The following is a 26,971-nucleotide window of genomic DNA, read 5'->3' as shown; positions in this document are numbered from 1 at the left end:
GATTACCGCCAGGGAGGTTAAAAATGTCCTTATATTTGGTATGGAGTTTATGGTGCCCTAGCAAGGGTTGCACAAACGTGCGCTGCAGACTCACCAATATTGAATGGAAATTCTGTGAAAATCTGCGCACACTGGACTGTATGATGTATGTTCTTTGTACATGGCCACTAAAAGCTGCCAGACTTTGCATTATCTCTTAGGGTGACCACACAACTGTATATCCAATTTAGTAAAATAGTAAATTGTATGCTATCAAACAAAAAAGCACTTATTCAATGCAACAGCTATGAAAAAAATTCAGAAAAATGGGCAAGAATTAAAAAGGTTTCTCACTGCTCTCAAAGGAGAAATATGCGTTTTGATCCTAAAGCAATGGAGCAAAGGTTAGTGACATTCATACAACCACACTCAGTTCCCTCCTTCGGTCGTAAAAAATATATTAATAGTATTGACTACAAAGTGTATATATCACACCTGAAAAGGTTCTAGTTTGGGTAAACTACTGTGACCTAGAATAGAAAGCTATTGATGGTTGGTTATATGTGTGTCATCACTTTTGTGTTGTCTATATTACTGTACATGAAGACACCAATTACACCAGTGTGTTTTGAAAACTGCAGGCCCTGTTTTATATATATCTAAAGATTTATTAGGAAATAGTTAAATTCTCTGTATATATGTATATATATATATATATATATATATATATATATACACACACACATACATATATATACACACACACACACAGTATCTCACAAAGGTGAGAACACCATTCACATTTTTGTAAATATTTTATTATATCTTTTCATGTGACATCGCTGAAGAAATTACACTTTGGCACAACGTAGTAAGTGTACAGCTTGTATAACAGTGTAAATTTGCTCAAAATAACACACAGCCATCAATGTCTAAACCGCTGGCAACAAAAGTGAGTACACCCTTAAGTGAAAATGTCCAAATTGGGCCCAATTAGCCATTTAGCAGTGTCATGTGACTCGGTAGTGTTACAAGGTCTTAGGTGTGAATGGGGAGCAGGTTTGTTAAATTTGGTCACTGGAAGTTCAACATGGCTTGTCATGGCAAAGAACTCTCTGTGGATCTAAAAAAAAAATTGTTGCTCTACATAAAGATGGTCTAGGCTATAAGAGGATTGCCAAGACCCTGAAACTGAGCTGCAGCACAGTGGTCAAGACCATACAGCGGTTTAACAGGACAGGTTTCACTCAGAACATGCCTCGCCATGGTTGACCAAAAAAGTTGAGTGTACGTGCTCAGCGTCATATCCAGAGGTTTTTGGGAAATAGACATATGAGTGCTGCCAGCATTGTTGCAGAGGATGAAGGGGTGGGGGGGTCAGCCTGTCAGTGCTCAGACCATACGCCGAACACTGCCTGCATCAAATTGGTCTGCATGGCGGTCGTCCCAGAAGGAAGCCTCTTCTAAAGACGATGCACAAGAAAGCCCAAAAACAGTTTGCTGAAGAGAAGCAGACAAGGACTTGGGTTGCTGGTGCTGCATCTGTCCCCCCGCTGCTTCAAAAAGTGAAAACTGAGCATACAAATACCACTGATCGCTCAGTTCTCAGTCTTGGTTTACTGTCAGTCACTGGCTCTCTGCTCTGCCCCTTCAGTGCCAACTGGAGCACTGGGCTGTGTAGAGGGTGGGAGTAGCTGGCTCAGTCTCCCAGCAGCTTACTGAGAGGTTGAGCCAGCTGCTAGTGCAAGCACCAGGGTGGATCCCAACTGTAAAGTTGGGACTTTTTCCGAGGCCTGGACTGGATGATCAACGCTTTAGCCTGCTGTTGACTGAAAATGGATTCGTTTGGGAACTCTTGTGATCAAGTACAGCCAAAATAGCTTTGGTTATACTTCTCCTTTAACGATCTCTGACTCATTTAGGGGTAAAAGTTTTGCAATGGTTATGCAGAGTGTTACTTTACAGCCGGGTTCACACTTATGCAAATCGGATGTGGATTTCCTCGTCCGATTCGCATGACAAGAGCGTGTGCACGGCTCACAATGGAGCCGATTTACACACCTCTGGGCCGCAACGTTACGCATTTGGAAAGGGTCCTGTGCATCTCATATTCCGAATCAGGTGTGAATTCAGGCAGAAATTTGGACCTGTTTGGCACCTGAATCGGTGAACAGGGATGCAGTGGGCCCCCTGCTGTGAGCCACAGCCCCATGTGAACCCGGCTTAAATGGTTTTCCATCAAATTGCAGCAGAAGTTAATAAATTCTAAGGACAATGGTTAGGGGTTATGAATTTAAAATAAGTGAGCATTTTCTTATGACGCGTACACACACATTCCGACAACAAAACCGTGGATTTTTTTTTTCGACTGAATTTTGGCTCAAACTTGTCTTGCATACACACAGTCACACAAATGTTGTGAACTTTCCGAACGTCAAGAATGCGGTGACGTACAACACTATGACGATCCGAGAAAAATTAAGTTCAATGATTCCAAGCATGCGTTGAATTGATTCCGAGCATGCATAGGATTTTTGTGCATTGGAATTGCATACAGACGATCGGAATTTCCAACAAGAACTTTTGTTGTCGTAAAATTTGAGAACCATCTCTCAAATTTTTGTTGTCGGAGATTCTGACAGAAAATGTCCGCCTACACGCAGTCGGAATTTCCGACCAAAAGCTCACATCGAACATTTGTTGTCGGAATTTCCGATCGTGTGTACGCGGCATAAAAATGTATATTGATCCAATTTTTGTTTTGTTTTAGATAGATTGATAGATTGGGGAAGGGTTAGAATACATGTCAGATTTTTACTGCTATCCAGGGCTCCATTAGAGAGATTTCCCCTCACTTCCTGTCCTGCGGACATCCCTTCACCAGACAAGAAATATAAGACACCTTTTCTTTAGTAGAGTAGGAGAAAACATGAACCTGTCAGCTTTTTATTTATGTGTTTGCATTGCAGATTATCTCATACTTCACCAGAACAGAAAGTGATGGAAAAATGTCTTTAACTGTGCCCCTGATTTCAGTAAAACAGGACAGGGGTTCTAATCCTTTACCCATTTATTTAAAAAGAGAAAAAAAAGTACAACATAAGTAATACAGAGCGGGTAATTCATACGTCATCTCTCACATACAAGAAGGACAGATTAGCATTTGTTTAAGGCCTCGTACAGACGGACGGACTGTCCGCTGAAAACGGTCCGCAGACCAGTTTCAGCAGACATGTTCGGTCGTGTGTACGGGGCCTAATATGTGATATACCCTTTGCCTTGTATAACTCCTTCTAGAGTACACAGCTTTGAATGTTTTAGAACAATTATTATTGCTCTTCTCTGGTTGATAGTATTATTCTATATTTTATCTGTACTGGAGCTTTATTGATATTAGTTATTTATATTGATATTTATAAAAAGAGAATTTATTAAGCTGTATCTGTTTCATATGCTTTTAATTCTAGCAAAATAAAAAAACATAACAAGAAAGTCTGGCGAAGCAGCGGTATTTTTCCCGAGTGACTAGACGCCATGTCTAGTACACAACTCGGCTGCCAGCATACACTGGATGTCAGACAAAAACGACAGCCTGCGGCTACAGCAGCAGTGGACGTCTCTGAGGGAACAATAAAAATATGCAAAATATCATGTGCCCTATATTATTCTCAAACAAAGCCCCGGAAAGGTAATTTGAGCTAAAATAACGTAGACAAATGTTTTTGCATTTAGCCATATTTTATGGGAAAATTTACTATTTATCTGTTCTGCAGTACAAAATGCAACTATATAAGCCCATTTTACTAAAATTAAAGGGACATTAAATAATATCCTTATTTTCCAAAGATAACCCACACACACATCCACTACCTAATGGCCCTTTAATGTATTTTTCATTAAATCATTTCTTACTGTGGGGTTGATTTACTAAAGGCAAACAGACTGTGCATTTTTCAATTGCAGATGCATCAGAGTTTAGTAAGAGGGGAGGGGAGGCTCTGCTGACTTCCATCATCCAATCATGTGCAAACAAAAATGCATTTTTTTCCTTGCATGTGATTGGGTATTTTTTGCAAAGTGAAACTTTATCTCATTTACTAAGCCCTGGAAAAACTGCACTTGCAAAGTGCCCAGTCTATTTGCCTGTAGTAAATCAACCCCAATGTTTCTCTGTCTCCTTAGAATGACCTCCCGAACGTCTACTTTTCCCCCTAAATTTTGTTTGTTTGGAACAAGCAGTGCACGTTAATTGTGATCATGTACACAGCTCTATGCACGCTACACATCCTATAGCCCAGTGGTCTCCACCTGCGGTCTAGAGGCCAGATGTGGCCCTTTGCTTACTTTTATCTGATCCTTGGGGCACTATTTAATTCACTGACAGCAATGAAGGGCACAGTTCCTTTCAATGACATCAACAATGGGGTACAGTTCCTCCCAATGACACCAACAATGGTGCCGTGCCCATCGACAACAATGATGGGACACAATTCCTTCTTATGACACAAGTGTTGGGGCACAATTCCTCCCAATGACACCAATGATGGGGCACACTTCTTCCCATTGATGGGGCACAATTCCTCCCACTGACACCATTGGGGGATTGTTTACTCCCAATAGAGGCTTGGACATTTTCTACTCCAGATGGCCACATTCCGGCCGCTCAAAATTCTGAAGGACAGTAAACTGGCCCTTTGTGTAAAAAGTTTGGAGACCCCTGCTATAGTCCACAGTCCCTATTCCATTTCATAGGGGTGGCTACATTTTATACATACAGTGTGACCACGGAGAACAAGAGTCACCCTCTATAGGAAGTCACAACCAGAAAAGGAAAAAAAAGGAATATAAAGATGTGGAGGAGGCTGAGAGGCACTAGAATGTACGTTTCTGGGTTAATAAGGCATACATGAAATGATTTATTTTTATATATATATATATAAATCAAAGGGTTTAGTGTCACTTTAAAGCAAACCTGAAACTTACCTAATTCAGTACATCAACCTTCCGGTCAATAGCCTGGTCCCACACCTTTCTGTCTCTTAAGCCTCGTACACACGATAGGTTAACCAGAGGACAACGGTCTGATGGACCGTTTTTATCGGTCCAAACCGATCGTGTGTGGGCCCCATAGGTTATTTAACCATCGGTTAAAAAAAAGCCAACTGGCTTTAAATTTAACCAATGGATTCTTAACCGATAGGTCAAAACCGATCATTATTAGGCACAACCATCGGTTAAAAATCCACGCATGCTCAGAATCAAGTCGATGCATGCTTGGAAGCATTGAACTTCGTTTTTTTCAGCGCGTCATTTTGTTTTACGTCACCACGTTCTGACACGATTGGTTATTTAACCGATGGTGTGTGGGCGCGACGGACCATCAGTCAGCTTCATCAGTTAACCGACGACAACGGTCCATCAGACCGTTCTCATTGGATGGACTGATCGTGTGTACGAGGTCTTAGGCCTCCCTACGAGCCATAGAGGCTACACATTACAGTAATGGGCCAAAAGTAAAGCTTAGAAAACAGGAATGGGAAGGTTCAGGCTTCTGATCCATCAGTAAAGGATGTATATCTGGGCATTCCTGGCACATAGGAGGCAGAGACTGATGACCTAATATGAGCTGACAGCTTTTGATTAGGTAACCATGTAACACTTCAGGTTTACTTCAGTGTGTTTTGTAACACTAGCAAATGAAATGTAATTTGACTCAGAGGAAAAAGCATTCTTTACAAGTTGCTTGTTTATAATGTTACCCAATAGCTAACCCAACAGGGAATGTGGGAATTCCATAAAATGACAACTGCAGACGTGCAGATACTGGAACTCAGGCACAGACTTTGAACCAATATAATCGTCAAAAGACTTTGTTCAGTCATTGAACTCTCCAACACCTACCAAAAACAAAAATACAATTTTTGTGTAACCTGACTCTTTATTCCTTTGGAATATACAGTTTAGTTACTCTTGACCTCTTTCTATGCTTTCAGCCATAACCCTGCTCCTGTACATTGAATTTTTTCTTCCCTGGCGGTGTAAACTTGAATAATGTCAAACAAAAAGCTTGTTGCATGCTTCATAGTAGAATGGCATTGTGTTTTATACTTGTACTATGTGAAAACAATACGTGGCCAGGTGCTTTGCTGAGAAAGAATAGTAAAAGAAACACTGGCTGCAGCTGCTGCTCTGCAGTGCTGAACTTGTAAACAGCGGTGTATGCAAGAGAGCTGCTGAGCAGGAAGAGTTACATAGACTGAATCAGGCAGCAATGCACTGTAGGAACTGTAGTGCAGAGGAGAAACTATGCTTTGGTGATCATAGACTTTTCAACTTCATTCTCCAAAGAGGAGATTGCTGGGAGGAGGGGGATGAGCTCCATTTTTGCTGGCTTGTGCATGATATAACTTCTTCTGTGAGAGAAAGGGAAGAGTGCACAGCCCTGTCCAGTGTGCACCATTACTGCTGCATGTTGGCGGTCTGAGTGGGATTTGGTGTGCTGAGTTTGGGTGTGCCAATAGACAGAGTCACTTGGGTGCAGAGCAGAGAGTGGACTAATAGCTGTGTGTGACCGGATGGTGAGCTTCAATATCGCAGTCCTTTAGGAACTGATCATACAGTCATTTAGTAGCCTTATTTGCGGCCTGTGACCAGGACTGTACTCAAAACTGGGCTCCAACGCTAGCCGATTAAGGAGTTAGGACTAAAGATTGCCTCTTTACAGCTGCTTCACAGTACCCTTTACCTATTGCTTATGCTAAGAGTTACCACTTGGTAGACAGTGCACTATATCCTAGCCATTTTCCTAGAGTGCACTCCAAACAAGTTACAGTTAAGGCTTACAGTCAGGTCCATAAATATTGGGACATCGACATAGTTCTAATCTTTTTGGCTCTATACACTGCCACAATGGATTTAAAAAAAAAAATAAGATGTGCTTTAACTGCAGACTTTCAGCTTTAATTTGAGGGTATGTACATCCCAATCAGGTGAACAGTGTAGGAATTACAACAGTTTGTATATGTGCCTCCCACTTTTTAAGGGACCAAAAGTAATGGGACAATTGGCTGCTCAGCTGTTCCATGGCCAGGTGTGTGTTATTCCCACATTATCCCATTTACAAGAAGCAGATAAAAGGTCCAGAGTTAATTTCAAGTGTGCTATTTGCATTTGGAACCTGTTGCTGACAACTCTCACTATGAGATCCAACGAGCTGTCACTATCAGTGAAGCAAGCCATCATTAGGCTGAAAAAACAAAACAAACCCATCAGAGAAATAGCAAAAACATTAGGTGTGGCCAAATCAACTGTTTGGAACATCCTTAAAAAGAAAGAACACCCTGGTGAGCTCGGCAACACCAAAAGACCCAGAAGACCACGGAAAACAACTGTGTTGGATGGCTGAAAAATTATTTCCCTGGTGAAGAAAACACCCTTCACAACAGTTGGCCAGATCAAAAACACTCTCCAGGAGGTAGGTGTATGTGTGTCAAAGTCAACAATCAAGAGAAGACTTCACCAGAGTGAATACAGAGGGTTCACCACAAGATGTAAACCATTGGCGAGCCTCAAAAACAGGGAGGTCAGATTATAGTTTGCCAAACAACATCTAAAAAAGCCTTCACAGTTCTGGAACAACATTCTATGGACAGAGGAGACCAAGATCAACTTGTATCAGAGTGATAGGAAGAGAATAGTATGAAGAAGGAAATGAACTGCTCATGATCCAAAGCATACCACCTCATCAGTGAAGCATGGTGGTGGTAGTGTCATGGCGTGGACATGTATGGCTGCCAATGGAACTGGTTCTCTTGTATTTATCGATGATGTGACTGCTGACAAAAGCAGCAGGATGAATTCTGAACGTTTCGGGCAATATTATCTGCTCATATTCAGCCAAATGCTCAGGAACTCATTGGACGGCGCTTCACAGTGCAGATGGACAATGATCCGAAGCATACTGCAAAAGCAACCAAAGAGTTTTTTAAGGGAAAGAAGTGGAATGTTATGAAATGGCCAAGTCAATCACCTGACCTGAATCCGATTGAGCATGCATTTTACTTGCTGAAGACAAAACTGAAGGGAAAATGCCCCAAGAACAAGCAGGAACTGAAGACAGTTGCAGTAGAGGTCTGACTGCAAAGGATTTGCAACCAAGTATTAAAAAGTGAATTAAAAAGTGAAAGTTTGATTTATGATTGTTAATCTGTCCCATTACTTTTGGCCCCTTAAAAAGCGTGAGGCACATATACAAACTGTTGTAATTCCTACACCATTCACCTGGTTCACCTGATGGATGTAAATACCCTTAATTAAAGCTGCAGTTAAAGCACATCTTGTTTGTTTCATTTCAAATCCATTATGGTGGTGTATAGAGCCCAAAAGACTAAAATTGTGTCGATGTCCCAATATTTATGGACCCGAGTGCATATGCTGTTTCTATTTCTAGTCTAGTGGTACAGAACTCTATTCTAATCTGCCTTGACATAGGGATTATACTGTCCAGTGGACTGTGTCTGAACCTAACTTCTGTGTGCTCATTTATGATCAAACCATCATTTATTCTAACCTGTACCAATACATTTTATTTACCCATTAATGGTGTTTATTTGATGGTACTGATTCACAGCAAAGGTAAAGGTATCTTACAAATAGATAACATCTACGTTCTTTACCTGTGAGTATAGACCCTTAGTGAGACTAAAATGCAGAGATATCATGAACCATTGTAGGGTCGGCAGGGTGCTGTACAGAGCTTCCAGAAACCATCATAGCCCCCTGCACAGGACTCTTTAACCACTTCCATACTGGGCACTTAAACACTCTCCTGACCAGACCAATTTTCAGCTTTCAGGGCTCACACACTTTGAATGACAATTACTCAGTCATGCAACACTGTACCCAAATGATTGTTTTTGTCCTTTTTTTCCCACAAATAGAGCTTTCTTTTGGTGGTATTTGATCACCTCTGGGTTTTTTATTGTTTGCGCTATTAATGAAAAAAGACCGAAAATTTAGAAAAAAAAATGTTTTTTTCTTAGTTTCTGTGATAAAACTTTGCAAAATATTAATTTTTCTTCATAAATTTTGGCCACAATTTATACTGCTACATGTCTTTGATAAAAATAACCCACATTTTTTGGAAATTATTTGGTCTGTGTGAAAGTTTTAGAGTCTACAAGCTATAGTGCAAATCATAATAAATTATCACATCTGATCACACCTGATGTTTTGATGGCCTATCTCATTTCTTGAGACCCTAACAAGCCAGGAAAGTACAAATGCCCCCCAAATAACCCCTTTTTGGAAAGTAGACATCCCAAGGTATTTAGTAAGAGGCATGGTGAGTTATTTGAAGTTGTAATTTTTTCCCAAAACACTTTGCAAAATTAAGATTTTTATTTTTTTATTTAAAAAAATTCTCAAAAGTGTCATTGTAATAGCTTATTTCTCTCACATGGCATGTGCATACCACAAATGACACCCCAATACATTCTGCTACTCCTCCTGAGTAAAACGATACCCCATGTGTGAGACTTATCCAATGCCTGGCCACATACCGATGCCCAACCTGCAGGGAGCGCCATCAGGGGTTTTAGGAGCATAAATTGCACATCTAACTAGTTGACAACCTATTACAATTTAGAAGGCCCTGGAACACCAGGACAATGGAATTACCCACAAAATGACCCCATTTTGGAAAGCTAACACCCTAACGTATAATCTATGAGGCATAATGAGTCTTTTCAACGGTTCATTTTTTTCCAGAAGTTTTTGGAATATGTGGAAAAAAAATGAAAACGCATTTTTTTTACACAAAGTTGTCCATTGATAAGATATTTCCAACACATAGCATGTACATAGCAAAAATGACACCCCAAAATACATTCTGCTACTCCTCCTGAGTAAAACGATACCCCATGTGTGAGACTTTTTCACTGCCTGGCCACATACAGATGCCCAACATGCAGGGAGCGCCATCAGGGGTTTTAGGAGCATAAATTGCACATCTAACTAGTTGACAACCTATTACACGTTTGAAGGCCCTGGAACACCAGGACAATGGAATTACCCACAAAATGACCCCATTTTGGAAAGCTAACACCCCAACGTATAATCTATGAGGCATAATGAGTCTTTTGAACGGTTCATTTTTTCCAGAATTTTTTGGAATATGTGGGAAAAAAAATGAAATCGCATATTTTTTACACAAAGTTGTCCATTGATAAGATATTTCCAACACATAGCATGTACATAGCAAAAATGACACCCCAAAATACATTCTGCTACTCCTCCTGAGTAAAACGATACCCCATGTGTGAGACTTCTACACAGCCTGACCACATATAGAGATCCAACATGCAAGGAACACCGTCAGGTGTTCCAGAGACACATAGTATGCACATACCAAGAATTACACCCCAAAATACATTATGCTGAGCAAAGCGTAAACAAAAGATTACCTTGGTAATAGTAGCGCAGTTCTACACAGCAGGATAGCACTGGTCCAGGCAGCAGGCAGGGACTTGGTCAGCAACGTCCAGGCAGGGATACTGCAGGTGGTCAGTTCATGCAACAGGCAGAGGCATGATGGCATAGGTCCTACAGGCAGCAGGCAGAAGGAGGGCCTCGTTCAGGACAGAATGGGGACAGGGGTAGAGGCTTCTCCCACCCAAATCTCTTTGAAGCCTCCGGGCAACCAGACCCTAATCTAGGATGAAAAAACAAAAAAATTGTTTTCTTCATCTAGAAAAACTTTTCTGGAGCCCCTCACATATGTGAGACCCCTGTGTTGAATCCCACTAGTCCAGTAGCAGGGTACAAGATCAGTCCAAGAGGCAGGCAAAAGGCATGGTCAAACAGTCCGAGGTCAGTTCCAGATCAGGCAGAGGCAGTACAGAATCGTTGGGCAGAAGAATGGTCAAAAAACAGTCCAGGGTCAATTCCAAATCAGGCAGCGGTATTACAAAATCATTAGGCAGAAGGGTGGTCCAATAACAAGCTGGGGTCAGTTACAAAAGCAGGCAGTGGCATAAGGGGTGAGAAGGCAGGAACGGAGGATTACGTTTACCATACTAAACTAATACTTTAGTTTAGTATGGTAACGTTTGAAACAGTCAGTTACACAGAGGCCTGGTTGTGAAGGACACTGTGCACAATAATAAACTGTGTCCCGTCTGACTCCTCCACTGGTACACACTTTACATTTTTTTTGAGCTCGTCGGCCTGATGCTGTGGGAGGGATCTTATCCGGGAAGTGCCGTTCGGAGAGCCGACTTAGAACATCTGATCGGATGTTTTGGGGTAGGTTGGTTGGGAATATCAGGGAAGTGGTAATTTCCTCCAGGTAGCCAAGGAAGGGTAGGGGGTTTTGGGTTGATTTGCGGTAAACAATATGGGAGTTGTAGACGGCCAAATGAAAAAAATAAATTGCTACCTTTTTGTACCAATGGTACGTGCGTCTTGTGGCAAGGTATGGTTCCAACATTTGGTCGTTTAAGTCGACTCCCCCCATGAACGAATTGTAGTCCTGAATGCAGGTGGGTTTTTGGATGGTGGTGCCACGCCTTCTGCGGGTTTCAACAAAAGAATCGTTGTGGATGGAGGACAACATATATACGTCTCTTCTGTCCCTCCACTTCACTGCCAGAACCTCCTTGTTGCGCAGACTCGCCGATTCCCCTTTCTTCAGCTTTGTATTCACAAGGCTTTGCGGAAAGCCTTTCCGGTTCTTTCTGGCGGTGCCACATGCTGGCGTCTTCTTTCGGTGCAGGTTGTGGAACAGAGGAAGAGACGTATAGAAGTTGTCCACGTACAGGTGGTATCCTTTATCAAGGAGGGGGTTGATGAGTTGCCAGACAACTTTCCCACTTGATCCCAAGTAGTCTGGGCAATCGGGGGGATTCAGCTGGGTATCCTTCCCTTCGTACACCAAAAAGGAATACAGGTACCCTGTGGCTCGTTCGCAAAGTTTGTAGACCTTCACCCCATAGCGGGCCCTTTTGCTGGGTATAAATTGTTTGATCTTAAGTCGGCCACAAAATTTTACTAGGGACTCGTCGACACATACGTTTTGTTCCGGGGTATATATTTGGGGGAATAATTGCGAAAAATAATCTAATAAGGGGCGAATTTTGAAAAGCCTGTCAAAATTGGGGTCATTTCGGGGAAGGCACTGTGTATTATCATTGAAGTGGAGGAACCTCATGATTATAAAATATCGGGATCTGGGCATTGTTGCGGAGAAAATTGGCATGTGGTAAATGGGGCGTTTTGACCAAAAGGAATGTTTTTCATTTTTTGGGTTGAGTCCCATGCAAAAAGCGAGGCCTAAAAAAATCCTGAACTCATCCACTGTAAGGTCTCTCCACTGGAAGGGACGGGCATAGGACGATGTGGGGTTCTTGATGATAAATTGTTGGGCATATAAGTTGCACTGGGCCACAATGCTAGAAAGCAGTTCCTCAGGGAAAAATAAATCGAAAAATTGAATTGGGGAAAAATTGTCCGTGTTTACCTGGACTCCTGGCTGGGCAGTGAAAGGGGGAATGTTGGCTTCTCCGGAATTTGGAGGAAGCCACAGGGGGTACTGAAGGGCATAGGGAAGGCTGGCATGGGTCCTTGGCCTTTGTTGCTGGGGTACTGCGGTGCTGGTGGATGGCAATTCGGTAGAGGTGGATGGCACGACGGTACTGGTGGATGGCACTTCAGTATTGGTTGATGGCATGTCGGTGCTGGTGGATGGCATGTCGGTGCTGGTGGATGCCACTGCCTCCTCACCAGAGCGCCTTCTTTTGGTGGGCTGACCATCTTCCCCCTCTGAGCCTGTCGCTGTTCCACTGGTGTAGACTGGCTCATAGTCTACGTCCGAATCCGATTGGGAATCAGAAACAGGGAGCTCCACATTGCTCTCATCAGGTGCAGAAATAATCTGAAATGCCTCCTGTAAGGAATAGCGACGTTTTTACATTGCTGGCGGTGTGTGTGGCACAGATGTACACTGAGGTGGCACAGATGGGCAGAGACGGGGACTGAGGTGGCAGAGATGGGGACTGAGGTGGCAGAGATGGGGACTGAGGTGGTGGAACAGATGTACACTGATGAGGCAGCACAGATGTGTACTGATTGCACAGATGTGCACGGATGAGGCGGCACAGATGTGTACTGATTGCACAGATGTGCACGGATGATGCGGCACAGATGTGCGCTGAGGCGGCACAGATGGGCACTGAGGTGTTACAGATGGGCCCTGATCACAGGTGGGCACAGGCGGTACTGATGGCACAGGCGGCACTGATGGCACAGGCGGTACTGATGGCACAGGTGGTACTGATGGCACAGGCAGTACTGATGGCACAGGTGGTACTGATGGCACAGGCGGGCACAGGTGATACTGTGGCACAGACGGTACTGATGGCACGGGCGGTACTGATGGCACGGGCGGTACTGATGGCACAGGCGAGCACAGGTGGTACTGTGGCACAGGTGGTACGGTGGCACGGGCGGTACTGTGGCACGGGCGGTACTGTGGCACGGGCGGTACTGATGGCACGGGCAGTACTGATGGCACAGGCGGTACTGATGGCACAGGCGGTACTGATGGCACAGGGGGTACTGGTGGCACAGGCGGGCACAGGTGGTATGGTGGCACGGGCGGTACTGTGGCACGGGCGGTACTGTGGCACGGGCTGTACTGTGGCACGGGCTGTACTGTGGCACGGGGTGTACTTGTGGCACAGGTGGGCACAGGTGTACTTGTGTGCACCAGGTGGGCACTGGTGGTACCAGGTGGGCACTGGTGGTACTAGGTGGGCACTGGTGGTACCAGGTGGGTACAGGTGGTACCAGGTGGGTACAGGTGGGCACTGATTGGGCACTGATGGGCACTTTTTTAAACTTTTTATAATATTCACTTGTAGCACTTGTATCAACTCACTCTCTCTCCACACACGCGGCGTCTGTGTGTGGAGAGAGAGACGGCAATGAGAGATGATCTCATATGTTTACATTTGAGATCATCCGTCATTGGCTGTCCAGATCGCGCTGTAAATAGCCGCTGTGATTGGCTATTTACCGCGATCTGTGTGCGGCTGTATCCAGGGGACGCGGCCAGCACAGTAGTTCCCCGCTGCGCACTCGTGAGCGCGCGCGGGGAACGAGCAAAGGGGAGGCCGTAAAAAGACGGCCTGTTAGAAATTCAGAGCCGCGCTGAGGCCGTACAAAGTCGTACGGCCGTCAGCAACTGGTTAAAGAGCCTGTAACTCTGATGCAAACAGCAGGCTGGGCGGAGTGATATAAATCTGAAAATTACTTCATAGGTGGGTGTCTGGAGGAATAGGCATTCATACGTAGACTGCATTTGCATTCAAATTATCCTACCCATGCCCACATGATCCTTCAATATAGAAAGAACTGAAATCTAACTTGCTGCAGCTTCTAATGCACACTGTGACACACTCATAGTGTGCAATAAAATCAGAATAAGTAGTTTCAGTATAGGAGAGGAGACTGTACAACTGTGCAAGACTAAAGGTATGGCTGGAGTTCAGCTTTAAACAACTGTAGTAATTGGCAAACAGAATATTGGCATGCATTAAAAAGGGTATTAACTCCATAGATAAAATTATAATTCTCCTGCTCTACAAGACTCTGGTATGGCCGCACCTGAAGAAACATGTATTGGAAATGGGGCGAGTACAAAGAAGGGCAACAAAGCTAATAAAGGGTCTGGAGGATATTAGTTATGAGGAAAGGTTACGAGCACTGAACTTATTCTCTCTGGAGAAGAGACGCTTGAGAGAGGATATGATTTAAATTTACAAATACCGTACTGGTGACCCCACAATAGGGATAAAACTTTTTTGCGGAAGTGAGTTTAACATGATTAAAATTAGAAGAAAAGAGGTTTAACCTTAAACTACGTTGAGGGTTCTTTACTGTAAAAATTGCAAGGATGTGAAATTCCCTTCCACAGGTGGTGGTCTCAGCGGGGAGCTATTAGATAAGCACCTGAATGAACACAACATACAGGGATGTACAATGTAATACTGACATATAATCACACACATAGGTTGGACTTGATGGGCTTGTGTCTTTTTTCAATCTCACCTACTGTAACTTCACATTGGCTTTAGCTTGAAAATAAAATGAATACTCAAGGTTCTTGCAATGTGCCATGACATAAAAAGAACAGAAGAACATGGCAATGACTGTAATGTTAACCACTTCGTTACTGAGCCTGTTTTTCAGATTCAGTGTTTACGAGACTAAAACAGTTTTTTTTGCTAGAATATTACTTAAAACCCCCAAACATTATATATATTTTTTTTCTAACACCCTAGAGAATAAAATGGCAGTCATTGCAATACTTTTTGTCACACCGCATTTGCGCAGCGGTCTTACAAGCGCACTTTTTTTGGAAAAAAAACACTTTTTTGAATTAAAAAATAAGACGACAACAAATTTTTCCCAATTTTTGTATATATTGTGAAAGATAATGTTACGCCGAGTAAAATGATACCCAACATGTCATGCTTAAAAATTGCGCCCGCTCGTGGCATGGCGTCAAACTTTCACCCTTAAAAATCTCGATAGGCGACGTTTAAAAAATTCTACAGGTTGCATTTTTTGAGCTACAGAGTAGGTCTAGGGCTAGAATTATTGCTCTCGCTCTAACGATCGCGGCGATACCTCACTTGTGTGATTTGAACACCGTTTTCATATGCGTTCGCTTCTGCGCACGAGCTCGTCGGGACGGGTCGCTTTAAAAAAATTTTTTGTTTGTTTTCTTTGTAAACATCCCTTGTAATAGAAAAAAGCATGACAGGTCCTCTTAAATATGAGATCTGGGGTCAAAAAGACCTCAGATATCATATTTAGACTAAAATGCAAGAAAAAAAAAAAAAATTGGAAATGTCATTTTTTCAAATGACAAAAAAAAAATGTTGCTTTAAGACGGTGGGCGGGACTGACGTTTTGACGTCACTTCCGCCCAGCAGAGCTATGGGGACGGGTGAAGGAGATTTTTCCTTCACTCGTAACCCCGCTCAGCTGCCGAACGGTCCCGATCTCCTCCGCCGCTACCGACGGCTCCGGTAAGCGGCGGAGGGCGTGGGACAGCGGCGGGAGGGGGGGGGCCCCTCTCCCGCCACCGATAACGGCGATCTCGCGGCGAATCAAAAATTAACTACAACTGCAAAGTACAATAATCCTCCGATATTTCTATGCATCACATGTCCCTCCAGCGCCCAGTGTTATCAGCGGGCATCATATTTGTGAGCCAAACAAAAGGGATTGTGGAATGAGTAGTTTCTCCAACTGATAATTGTTTTGTATGACTAAGCATCTGGACTACATATCCCAGGGATCTTTGCTATCATTGGTGAGATTGCTGGGAGGAACTATAAAAGCAGGAAAAGCATCTTCTTCCTCCCGGGCCTGACGTGAGACGGACCTCTCCATGTCTGGAGAGAGGGGTCGCGGCCCACCACATGGTATACCAAATTCCAACCCAGATGAGGGGGGCCTAGCTCTGTTTGCTGTTCGTCTGACATCCATCCAATACCACGAGTGTCGCAACATGAGCTACGGTCCAGAAGGTATCTATTCGGCCTGGTCGTTGGCGAGAGGGCAATCACCCAACCTTTGTAAATGCTTTCTCACAGTTTCACTGCGAAACTTTGCACAGGCATCTCTACCTAGAAATGCTTTACTGAACCTATTTTGAATACTGTGCATATAGACACCTTTAGCTTACATCCTTTCAAGAAATCTTATCGCTTGCTATTACACCTTATTAGACAAAGTTAATGAGCTCCTGCTGCCGGTGAAGACCATCAGATCTGTAACGGGGACATTGCTGTCATTACCGCTATAAGGGCCCTTACACCATTGCCATTGAGTCTGACCTAGGGTTAAAGGTTAATAGGCTGCCCATGGTTCCCCTTTAGAGGTTTGTCAGTATAAAAGGTTGACTGTGTTTATCTTTACAGGTGCAAGCAGTACTCCATTGTGAAAGTGTACAATAGTCAGACTGTGTAACTGCAAATATCTTGTTTTGTGTGTTCGGAGAATTTTTTTTGCTGAGTTGGCGCTGTTGTCCAAAACTCAGCAGATCACTATCCCTTTTGAACTGTTCTAGTAAATACTACCAGAGCACAGATACACAGCGTTGCCTGATTTATTACTTAAAGGTGGTGCAAGGATGTCAGAACCCAGAGTGTCAGGTGGATTGGAATGTTCATCTGGTCATGGCAGTGCAGATGAGCAGGTAATTTCAAACAGTCCCTTAGGGGGCCGTGCTACATTTATATCACGCAAATCATAAAATGTACATTGAACGAGTACACTCTCATTGTCCAGCAATATCTACAGCGTATTTTTTTTTACAGTTTGGAATATTGGTGAAATGCTCCATTCACATAATGATCACAAATGATTTATGATCACAAAAATGTTTTATTACTAGAACGTAAAATCATTCCTTTTCTCTATCATAACCGCTATATTATGGGAACTCCTTTGTTTGGTTTTGTTTCTCCTTTAATGACAGACAGTTTTAGGGTCCTTTCACATTGAGTACACTCCACCTGTGATCCACTTGCTCAGCATGGGGTATGTCTTCTGATCTACACTAAGCAGGCAGATGATAGGTCCGTGTCTGCTCTGTGTATGCAGAGTGGACATGGACACAGTCTGTTCTCCTCAACTGATGGTTAGATGCAAATGGGAGCTTGTCCGTTTACACCAGACTGCCATCTGATCTGCTGGACGGAAGGGGAACAGGGATGGACCCCCAGCCACCTGTTTTAAGCAGATTGGATGCTGGCAGGTGTAAATGTACACATGTCTGTTTACACCCGCCACTCAATAGAGGAGAATGGAGGTTCTGATCAGGTCCACATGAAAAATGGACAGGCGGACCCGATCGGATAGTTTGTGTGAAAGGGACCTTATTTGAAAAAAAAAAAAAAAAAAAAGTCTAAACTAAAAGCCCCAATTCATTAACTAAAACCACATCAATTGAGAGTTTCAGAAATAACCTGACCCTAAATTTAACCTACTGTCTCAAATAAAATTTGATGGAGGTTTATAAACAGACACTTTTTTAATTTGTGATGATATATCCAATAACAAACATATTGGAATAAGGTAAAGCATCTACTTAAAGTACATTTTACCTGATTAATGAAGCTGATCTCTGTGCATGGAATTTTTTTTCCTCCTTTTCTAATCTATTCCCCTTTTAGTTGATCACCTGTTTTTATTTTAAAACACTAAAGTGAAAGCCCCAATTTCAAAACTAAAACCACAGTCCCAAGTCTTCTTTTGTTGTCTGAAGTTTGGAAGGGCTCTTCTTGCAGGGTTCATGTCACTTCCTGGTGACATTGGGAATGTCTATTCTAGGGCCCTAAAATGTTCAAGCAACAGCCTTGTGATGTCATAATGCGAGAGGCAGCAAAAAATTGCTTGGCTGCACAGAAAGAAGATCACCGGCAACAGTATGGCACTGCACGTGACAGCAGATTCAGGTAAACGTTTGCGGTCTTTAGGAGCTTTTTTTTCCTTTTTGTTTCTTCTTTTAATAATAATGAATATAATCCCATATATATTGGCTAGGTGTGGATAGGAAACCTACATTTTTTTTTTACCAAAGTTGTACTTTACCATTTGACTGTCAATAATATATCTTAGATCTAATAGCTGTCCTTCACTGCGTAGCTTGTAAAAATAAAGTACTGCATTTCATGAGCCTGTTTCTCATTTAATTATCAGCAATGCTTTATACCACAACTATCACCCTGTTTCAAGATCAAATCAAGAATATAATTATGTTCACTTGCTTCCCTCTGCAGGGTATTAATCCAGAAATACCCAGAACTTCATGTTCAATGTGTTTTATACAGGTGAGGAAGAAATTACGAATCAGTATGGAGAAAATGCCAAAGGCCAATTTTAACCCAACATCATATTCACTCTTGAAACACTTTCCATTTTTATCCAAAGAAAAAAGATTTATTGAAGTAAATACATACAGCCCATAACATTATAACCAGCCAAATATTCTGCATGATAGACATAGGCATACAGCAGTAATAACAGCTCCATACCCAAAGTAGGTTTCCTGAAAACACTTTAAGAGACATAAAAGTCTCTCAGTATGTATAACCCAATTTAACGGTAAAAAAAAAAAAAAAAAAGGAGGAACAAAAAATCAAATAAAGAAAAAAAAACAAGAATATGGAAAAAAAACACAAAAATTACATAATTTAAAAATGTATGCAATATGGCCTCAAAGGTGTACATAAAACCACCGTTAGGCTATACATATTAGGTGTTCCTGCGTATTACATTAATTTAGGGATATTATTTTAATTTAATGCTAAACAAATGGTAGCATTAAAGGTTTGTCATAAGCTGCCTATTTAGTTGTTAGTTGTGTGTACCTTTTTTGTTGTTCCTTAAGTGCGCACAATTTCAAGTTAGATTTGCCATGTATAAGCGCAGTATAACTTAATCTATTACATTTAGCAGAAATGCTAGAGATTGTTTTATGCACTAAAAATACAGTAGTGTATTGTATGTACTAAAAAACAATATCTTTTATTTTGATTTAGTCTCGGCTTTTTCGGAAATATGTGGTTTAGAGAGTCAGTTAATATAAAGCCAATCCTTCTATGCCAAAACCTGTGAATGAGAATGAGGTGATTTGCATGAGCTGTGCTTACTGGCCTTCATACTTAACACCAGCCAAGAAAAAAGATCACATCTTAGGTGATCCAAACACAACACATGCATTTTTGCTTTTCACCACATGCTACTACTGTAACAAGAGAAAATGCGCAGTACAACCAATTGAAAGGGACATGGATAATTAAAATCAATGGTCTTACTTCTCTGTAGTATTTTCCTGGGGTTATTACATGTCTCACAGTACACCGAGTGGAAATAGGACAAAGGTGATGTTTTGTGTGTATACTCCATTTCATGAACAAGGGATGAAAGCCCTTGTGCAGTGACAACCATCCTAATAGACCAGGGTTTCTCAACCGAGCTGTACAGAACCAGGATGACCCCAGGGGTTCCATCGCAGTCCACCATTGCAGTTAATTTTTATCCACTCAATGGTGACTTTAATGCCCTGATACATAGTCAACCAATCCTGCTTGATGGATTGTGATCAGCCCGACCATACTCCTAAGCCATGTACACACGATCGGTTTGTCTGATGAAAAAAGACTGATGGACTTTTTGTCAGACAAAGCGATCGTGTGTGGGCCCCATCGGTCTTTTTTCCATTGGTGTAAAAAAATAGAACATGTTTTAAATTTTTCCTATGGATAAAAAAACGATAGAAAATTCCAATCGTTTGTGTGGAACTCCAGTGGAGAAAAATCCACGCATGCTCAGAATCAAGTCAACGCATGCTCGGAAGCATTGAACTTAATTTTTTTCGGCTCGTCGTAGTGTTTTATGTCACCGCGTTTTGGCACGGTCAGAATTTAGTCTGATAGTGTGTATGCAAGACTGATGAAGGTCAGCTTCATCGGATATCCTACGAAAAAAAATCCATCAGATTCGATTCCATCAGAAATCCGATCGTGTGTACAGGGCATTATAGTTCAAGCTTCTGATTTCATAAAAATTAAAATGGCCAGGAGGGCAGTTTTAGATCTTTACTGTTATGAAACTGAGCAAGGAGTGACTGAGTAGCAGGATTACTGGGATCCTACTATATTGCTGGAGGTGGGTGATACAGAGAAGTTATAATCTCTTCTCCAAGTCAAAATAATTTTTTTGTGAAGGAGGAGAAATTATTTGGTGTATTAGTTGGACTTTTTTCACATATTACTGAGATTTTGCTGTAGGTGGAATATGTTGTGTGTACTATTATGCTAGTGGTGAAGTTTACATATGTCGTAATATCAAATTTTTAAGTGCCATAACGTTAAACTATTTTCTTTCTGGCAACTGCCATAGCTTTTTTTCTATGCAGATTTTGATTTGCACTGAAAACAAATGCAGAGTAAGGTTTGCACTGAAAAAAAATGCAGATTAAAGGGGTTGTAAAGGTAAATATTTTTTCCCTAAATAGCTTCCTTTACCTTAGTGCAGTCCTCCTTCACTTACCCCATCCTTCCATTTTACTTTTAAATGTCCTTATTTCTTCTGAGAAATTCTCACTTCCTGTTCTTCTGTCTGTAACTAAACGCACTAATGCAAGGCTTTCTCCCTGGTGTGGAGAAAGCCTCTTGAGGGGGGAGGGGGCGAGCAGGCAAGTCAGGACAATCTCTACTTTGCACATAGATAAAGCACACCAGGGAGAAAGCCTCGCATTACTGTGTGTAGTTACAGACAGAAGAACATGAAGTAAGGATTTCTCAGAAGAAATAAGGACATTTAAAAGCAAAATCGAAGGATGAGGTAAGTGAAGGAGGACTGCACTAAGGTAAAGGAAGCTATTTAGGGAATTTTTTTTTTACCTTTACAACTCGTTTAAGGTTTGCACTGAACACCAATGTAGAGTAAGATTTTCACTGAACACCAATGTAGAATAAGGTTTAAACTGAACACCAATGTAGAGTAAGGTTTGCACTGAACACTAATGTAGAGTTAGGTTTGCATTGAACACCAATGTAGAGTTAGGTTTGCACTGAAAACTAGTGTGGAGTAAGGTTTGCACTGAACACCAATGCAGAGTAAGGTTTGCACTAAACACTGATGTAGGGTAAGGTTTTCACTGAACACCAATGTAGCGTTTTGATTGCACAAAGCACTAATGTAGAGTATGGTTTGCGCTGAACACCAATGCAGAATAAGGGTTGCACTAAACACCAATGCAAAGCAAGGGATTCACTGAACACCAGTGCAGAATTTGGTTTGCACTGGACAGCAATGCAGAATAGGGTTTTCACTGAACAACAATGCAGAGTTCGGTTTTCACTGAAATCTAAAGCAGAATTTGGTTTACACTGAACACAAATGCAGAGTTTGGTTTATACTGAACACTAATGCAGAGTTTTGTTTACACTGAACGCTAATGCAGAGTAAAGTTTTCACTGATCACCAGTACAGAGTAAGCTTTGCACTGAACACCAATGCAGACCAATCTTTGCACTGAACACCATTACAGAGTAAATTCTGCAATGAACACCAATGCAGAGTAAGGTTTGCACTGAACACCAATACAGGGTTATGTTTGCATGGAACACAAATACAGAATAAGGTTTGCACGGAACACCAATGCAGAGCAAGGTTTGCAATGCAGAGTTTGGTTTGAACTGAAAACAACTACAAAATTGTAAGATTTTAAATATATACTGTATATACAGTATATGCAATACTGTGCAAAAGTTTTGAGCAGGTGTTAAGAAATGATGTCAAGTAAGAATGCTTTAAAAAATATATTTTTTAATTGTGAAAAATCTAAATCAAATCAATAATTTGTGTGACTACCCTTTGTCATCAAATCAGCAAGTCACTAATTCCTAGATTCTGGAAACAATCGAGATGCCCCACGATAAAGGATTGGAAGGGGGAGCTAGAGAGGATTATGGAAGCAGAGTCAGGCCCCATACACACCATAGAATCTATCCGCAGATAAATCCCATCAAATGGGTTTCTGCGGATAGATCCTATGGTGTGTACACGCCAACGGATATTTATCCGCAGATAAATCTCCCCTGGAATGGATTTCCAGCAGATAAATATTTGTCGACATGCACAGAATATCTATCTGCTGGAATCCATTCCAACGGATGGATCCGCTCGTCTGTACAGACTTACCGGATCCATCCGTCCAAAGGGATTCCCCGCACGCGCCGTAATGAATAGACGCATGCGTGGAATTCCTTATATGACAGCGTCGCGCCCGTCGCCGCGTCATAATAGCGGCGACGGCGCGACACGTCATCGGCAGAGGATTTCAGCGCGGATTTCAATGCGATGGTGTGTACACGCCATCGCATAGAAATCCTCTGAAATCTTAGAGAGGATTTATCCGCGGATACGGTCCGCTGAACCGTATTCGCGGATAAATTCTATCGTGTGTATGGGGCCAGATGGGTACATACAGTGATAGATCTACAGGACACATTTAAGGCCCCGTACACACGACCAGTTTCCTCGGCAGAATTCAGCTTCCGACCGAGTTTCTGGCTGAATTCTGCCGAGAAACCCGGCCGTGTGTACACTTTCGGCCGAGGAAGCCGACGAGGACCTCGGCGAGGAAATAGAGAACATGTTCTCTATTTCCTCGTTGTTCTATGGGAGAACTCGGCCCGCCGAGGTCCTCGGCGGCTCCAGGACTGAACTGGCCGAGGAACTCGATGTGTTTGGCACGTCGAGTTCCTCGGCCGTGTGTACGAGGCCTAAGGATATATGTGCAGTTTACTTTTTAGAGATTGGAGGATAATGTGTGTATGTGAGCGTTTCCCGTTACCCAAGGGTGCGCTGAAGGGAGGAAATAGAATGAAAAGGACAAAACAGGAGGATAGATCAGAGATATCCAAGGGGAAAGGGGAACGAGTGTTACATGTTAAAAGGATTTATCGGGGTAAATTGTAAGCATTGTATTTGTTGTCTCTGTTTATTGTTCTTTTTTATATATACAGTATTTATCTGCGTATACCGCGCACTTTTTTCCCCTGAAAATAGGGGGAAAATCACGGGTGCGCGCTTTACGTCGATAGTGTACCTTGGGCTCGGAGGGGAAGGAGGGGGACGAGCGCTGCTGAGTGCCGCCGAGCGCCGCCGGAATTCACGAGCCGTCTCTCCTGTTTACTCGGCTCTAACGTCACACACACAGTCCCGCTTCCGCCACCGGCATTGGACCAGTGTTCTATCAATCACAGGAGCTGGTCCAATGCCGATGGCGGAGGCAGGACTGTGTATGTGACTGCCGCCGAATGAACAGGATGAACAGGAGATGACGGCTCGGTGATTCCCTCACTCCACGAGAGAAGGTGAGGCTGCACACGGGCACATAGGCTGCATCTAGGCAAATCAAACTAAGGGGCACATAGACTGGAGCTGGGCACATAGGCTGCATTTAGGCTGGAGCTGGGCACATAGGCTGCATTGAGGCTGGAGATGGGGCACATAGGCTGCATTTAGGCACAGATTAGGCTGCATTGAGGCTGCAGATGGACACTGACCACAACATTTAAAAAATAATAATATTCACTGAAACTTCCCTCTGAAATTGGGGTGCGCGTTATACGCCGGTGCGCGTTATATGCCGATAAATACGGTACTCGATTGCAAAACGAGATTTGTTATAATAAAGGAAAAAAGTGATTAATAAAAAAAATCAGCAATCAATTATTTTAGTTACACCTGCACACCATTTTTGAAGGACCTCGGCAGGTAGGTTGTTCCTTGCCTGTTTGCCTGTGCCTGGCCATTACTGTTTTTTCACATTCAGCAAGACTTCAATGGGGTTCGGATTTGACACCCAAATATTAGTAATGTTCACCGAACCTCCCTTGAACCAAACCCAGTTATGTCCAGCTCATCGCTACTGTTGAGGCTACAGGAATGCATAATGATACAAAAAGCAATTGCAGTTAAACCTTTACACAAAGCTTTACATAATTGCCAAAACAGCAAATTTAAATGTGGAAACCTTTCGGGGGTTACTGTTTACTGTTGCTTCCAGATGCTGAACTCGCTGACACCAAAGGAAAAAGACAGGTTGGTACTAATACAATATATACCTATCTATAAAGCATAATTAGGATCATCTGTAACTATACCAAACTCAGAAATAAGAAGAATGTTTCAACATACCATTTGGTTGATTTTCTAGTGGAAGGGTAACGTTTCCTTTAGAAAATTGATCACTCTTATCAAGAAAATGTAAATCCCACTTTTTCCATGAACAAGGAACGGGTTTAATTCCTGTATGATGGAAAGAACTTTTACTTAAAAAACTCATACAAGTAATTGATACATTTCAGGTCATCTGCTGAAAGTTCCTAGTTTTATTGCATCCATAGTGGTGTTCTTCCACACTACCTTAAACATTACCATCTCTACCGAGGGAGAATACGCAATTAGATATGACCAGCTTATTTTGTGTTCATAAAAACCACACACACACATACATATATATACACATATATATATATATATATATATATATATATATATATATATATATATATATATATATATATATATATATATATATATGTGTATTCATAGTGTGAAGTGGTATACAGCATACGTAATAGGGAAGCAATATTTTACACATCTGCCAATAAAAAAGATACCTTAGCCAGAAAAGTACCTGTGTATTTATTCTGCTCTTATCAAAAGCTATTCACATTTTATAACATGGGAAAAGGCTTAGAAGTGGAATACACTAAATGTGCTTCAGCAAGTAATATGATTATACGGACTGAAGTATACCAGAAACCATATCCCCCTAATACAGCACTTAATATATAACAAGAAAAAGTAGTGCAATCAACAATAATCACAAAAAAAACCTTATGTAAAATAAACAATTATACAATATAAATACAGTATTGATAATGAAATAAAAAACGTAACAACACGAAAGTCCATCACATAAATATAAACATATCTAATGCCCCAATGTCCACTTGTTTTCTCCCCCATTTACACTAGTTATAATCTCTTCTCCAAGTCAAACTCATTTTTTTGTGAAGGAGGAGAAATTATTTGGTGTATTAGTTGGACTTTTTTCACATATTACTGAGATTTTGCTGTAGGTGGAATATTTTGTGTGTACTATTATGCTAGTGGTGAAGTTTACATATGCCGTAATATCTCATTTTTAAGTGCCATAACGTTAAACTATTTTCTTTCTTGCAACTGCCATAGCTTTTTTTTCTATGCAGATTTTGATTTGCACTAAAAACAAATGCAGATTAAAGGGGTTGTAAAGGTAAATGTTTTTTCCCTAAATAACTTCCTTTACCTTAGTGCAGTCCTCCTTCACTTACCTCATCCTTCCATTTTGCTTTTAAATGTCCTTATTTCTTCTGAGAAATCCTCACTTCCTGTTCTTCTGTCTGTAACTAAACGCACTAATGCGAGGCTTTCTCCCTGGTGTGGAGAAAGCCTCTTGAGGGGGGAGGGGGCGAGCAGGTAAGTCAGGACACTCTCTACTTTGCAGATAGAGAAAGGAGCTGTGTGCTAGTGGGCGTCCTGACATTCCTGCTTGCCCACACCCCCCTCAAGAGGCTTTCTCTACACCAGGGAGAAAGCCACGCATTACTGCGTGTAGTTACAGACAGAAGAACAGGAAGTGAAGATTTCTCAGAAGAAATAAGGACATTTTAAAAGCAAAATCAAAGGATGAGGTAAGTGAAGGAGGACTGCACTAAGGTAAAGGAAGCTATTTATGGATTTATGGATTTATGGATGGTTTGCGCTGAACACCAATGCAGAATAAGGTTTGTACTAAACACCAATGCAAAGCAAGGGATTCACTGAACACCAGTGCAGAATTTGGTTTGCACTGGACAGCAAAGCAGAATAGGGTTTTCACTGAACAACAATGCAGAGTTCGGTTTTCACTGAAATCAAAAGCAGAATTTGGTTTACACTGAACACAAATGCAGAGTTTGGTTTATACTGAACACAAATGCAGAGTTTTGTTTACACTGAACGCTAATGCAGAGTAAAGTTTTCACCGATCACCAGTACAGAGTAAGGCCGCGTACACACGATCAGTTACACCGATGAGAACGATCTGATGGACCGTTTTCATCGGTCCAAACCGATCGTGTGGGGGCGCCATCGGTTATTAATCCATCAGTTAAAAAAAAAGCCAACTTGTTTTAAATTTAAAATCCACGCATGCTCAGAATCAAGTCGACGCATGCTTGGAAGCATTGAACTTCATTTTTTTCAGCACGTCGTTGTGTTTTACATCACCACGTTCTAACACGATCGTTTTTTTAACCGATGGTGTGTAGGCACGACTGACCATCAGTCAGCTTCATCGGTTAACCGATGA

General features: G+C 42.0%; 1 protein-coding gene across 2 annotated transcripts in view; it reads right to left on the bottom strand.

The window, feature by feature from the left end:
* Window positions 1-26,971, bottom strand: part of FAM227B (family with sequence similarity 227 member B) — a 521,136-nt gene that overhangs the window by 375,781 nt on the left and 118,384 nt on the right. For both annotated transcript variants that reach the window (XM_040342629.1, XM_040342628.1), the window contains exon 10: window positions 24,769-24,879. In XM_040342629.1, the coding sequence (XP_040198563.1) occupies window positions 24,769-24,879 (111 nt within the window). The remainder of the gene's footprint in view (window positions 1-24,768; window positions 24,880-26,971) is intronic.

This window comes from Rana temporaria, chromosome 3, assembly GCF_905171775.1.
Source record: "Rana temporaria chromosome 3, aRanTem1.1, whole genome shotgun sequence".
In the NCBI taxonomy this organism is placed as follows: domain Eukaryota; kingdom Metazoa; phylum Chordata; class Amphibia; order Anura; family Ranidae; genus Rana; species Rana temporaria.
Note: the sequence above shows the minus strand (reverse complement) of the source record. Positions and strands in the feature narration are given on the sequence as shown.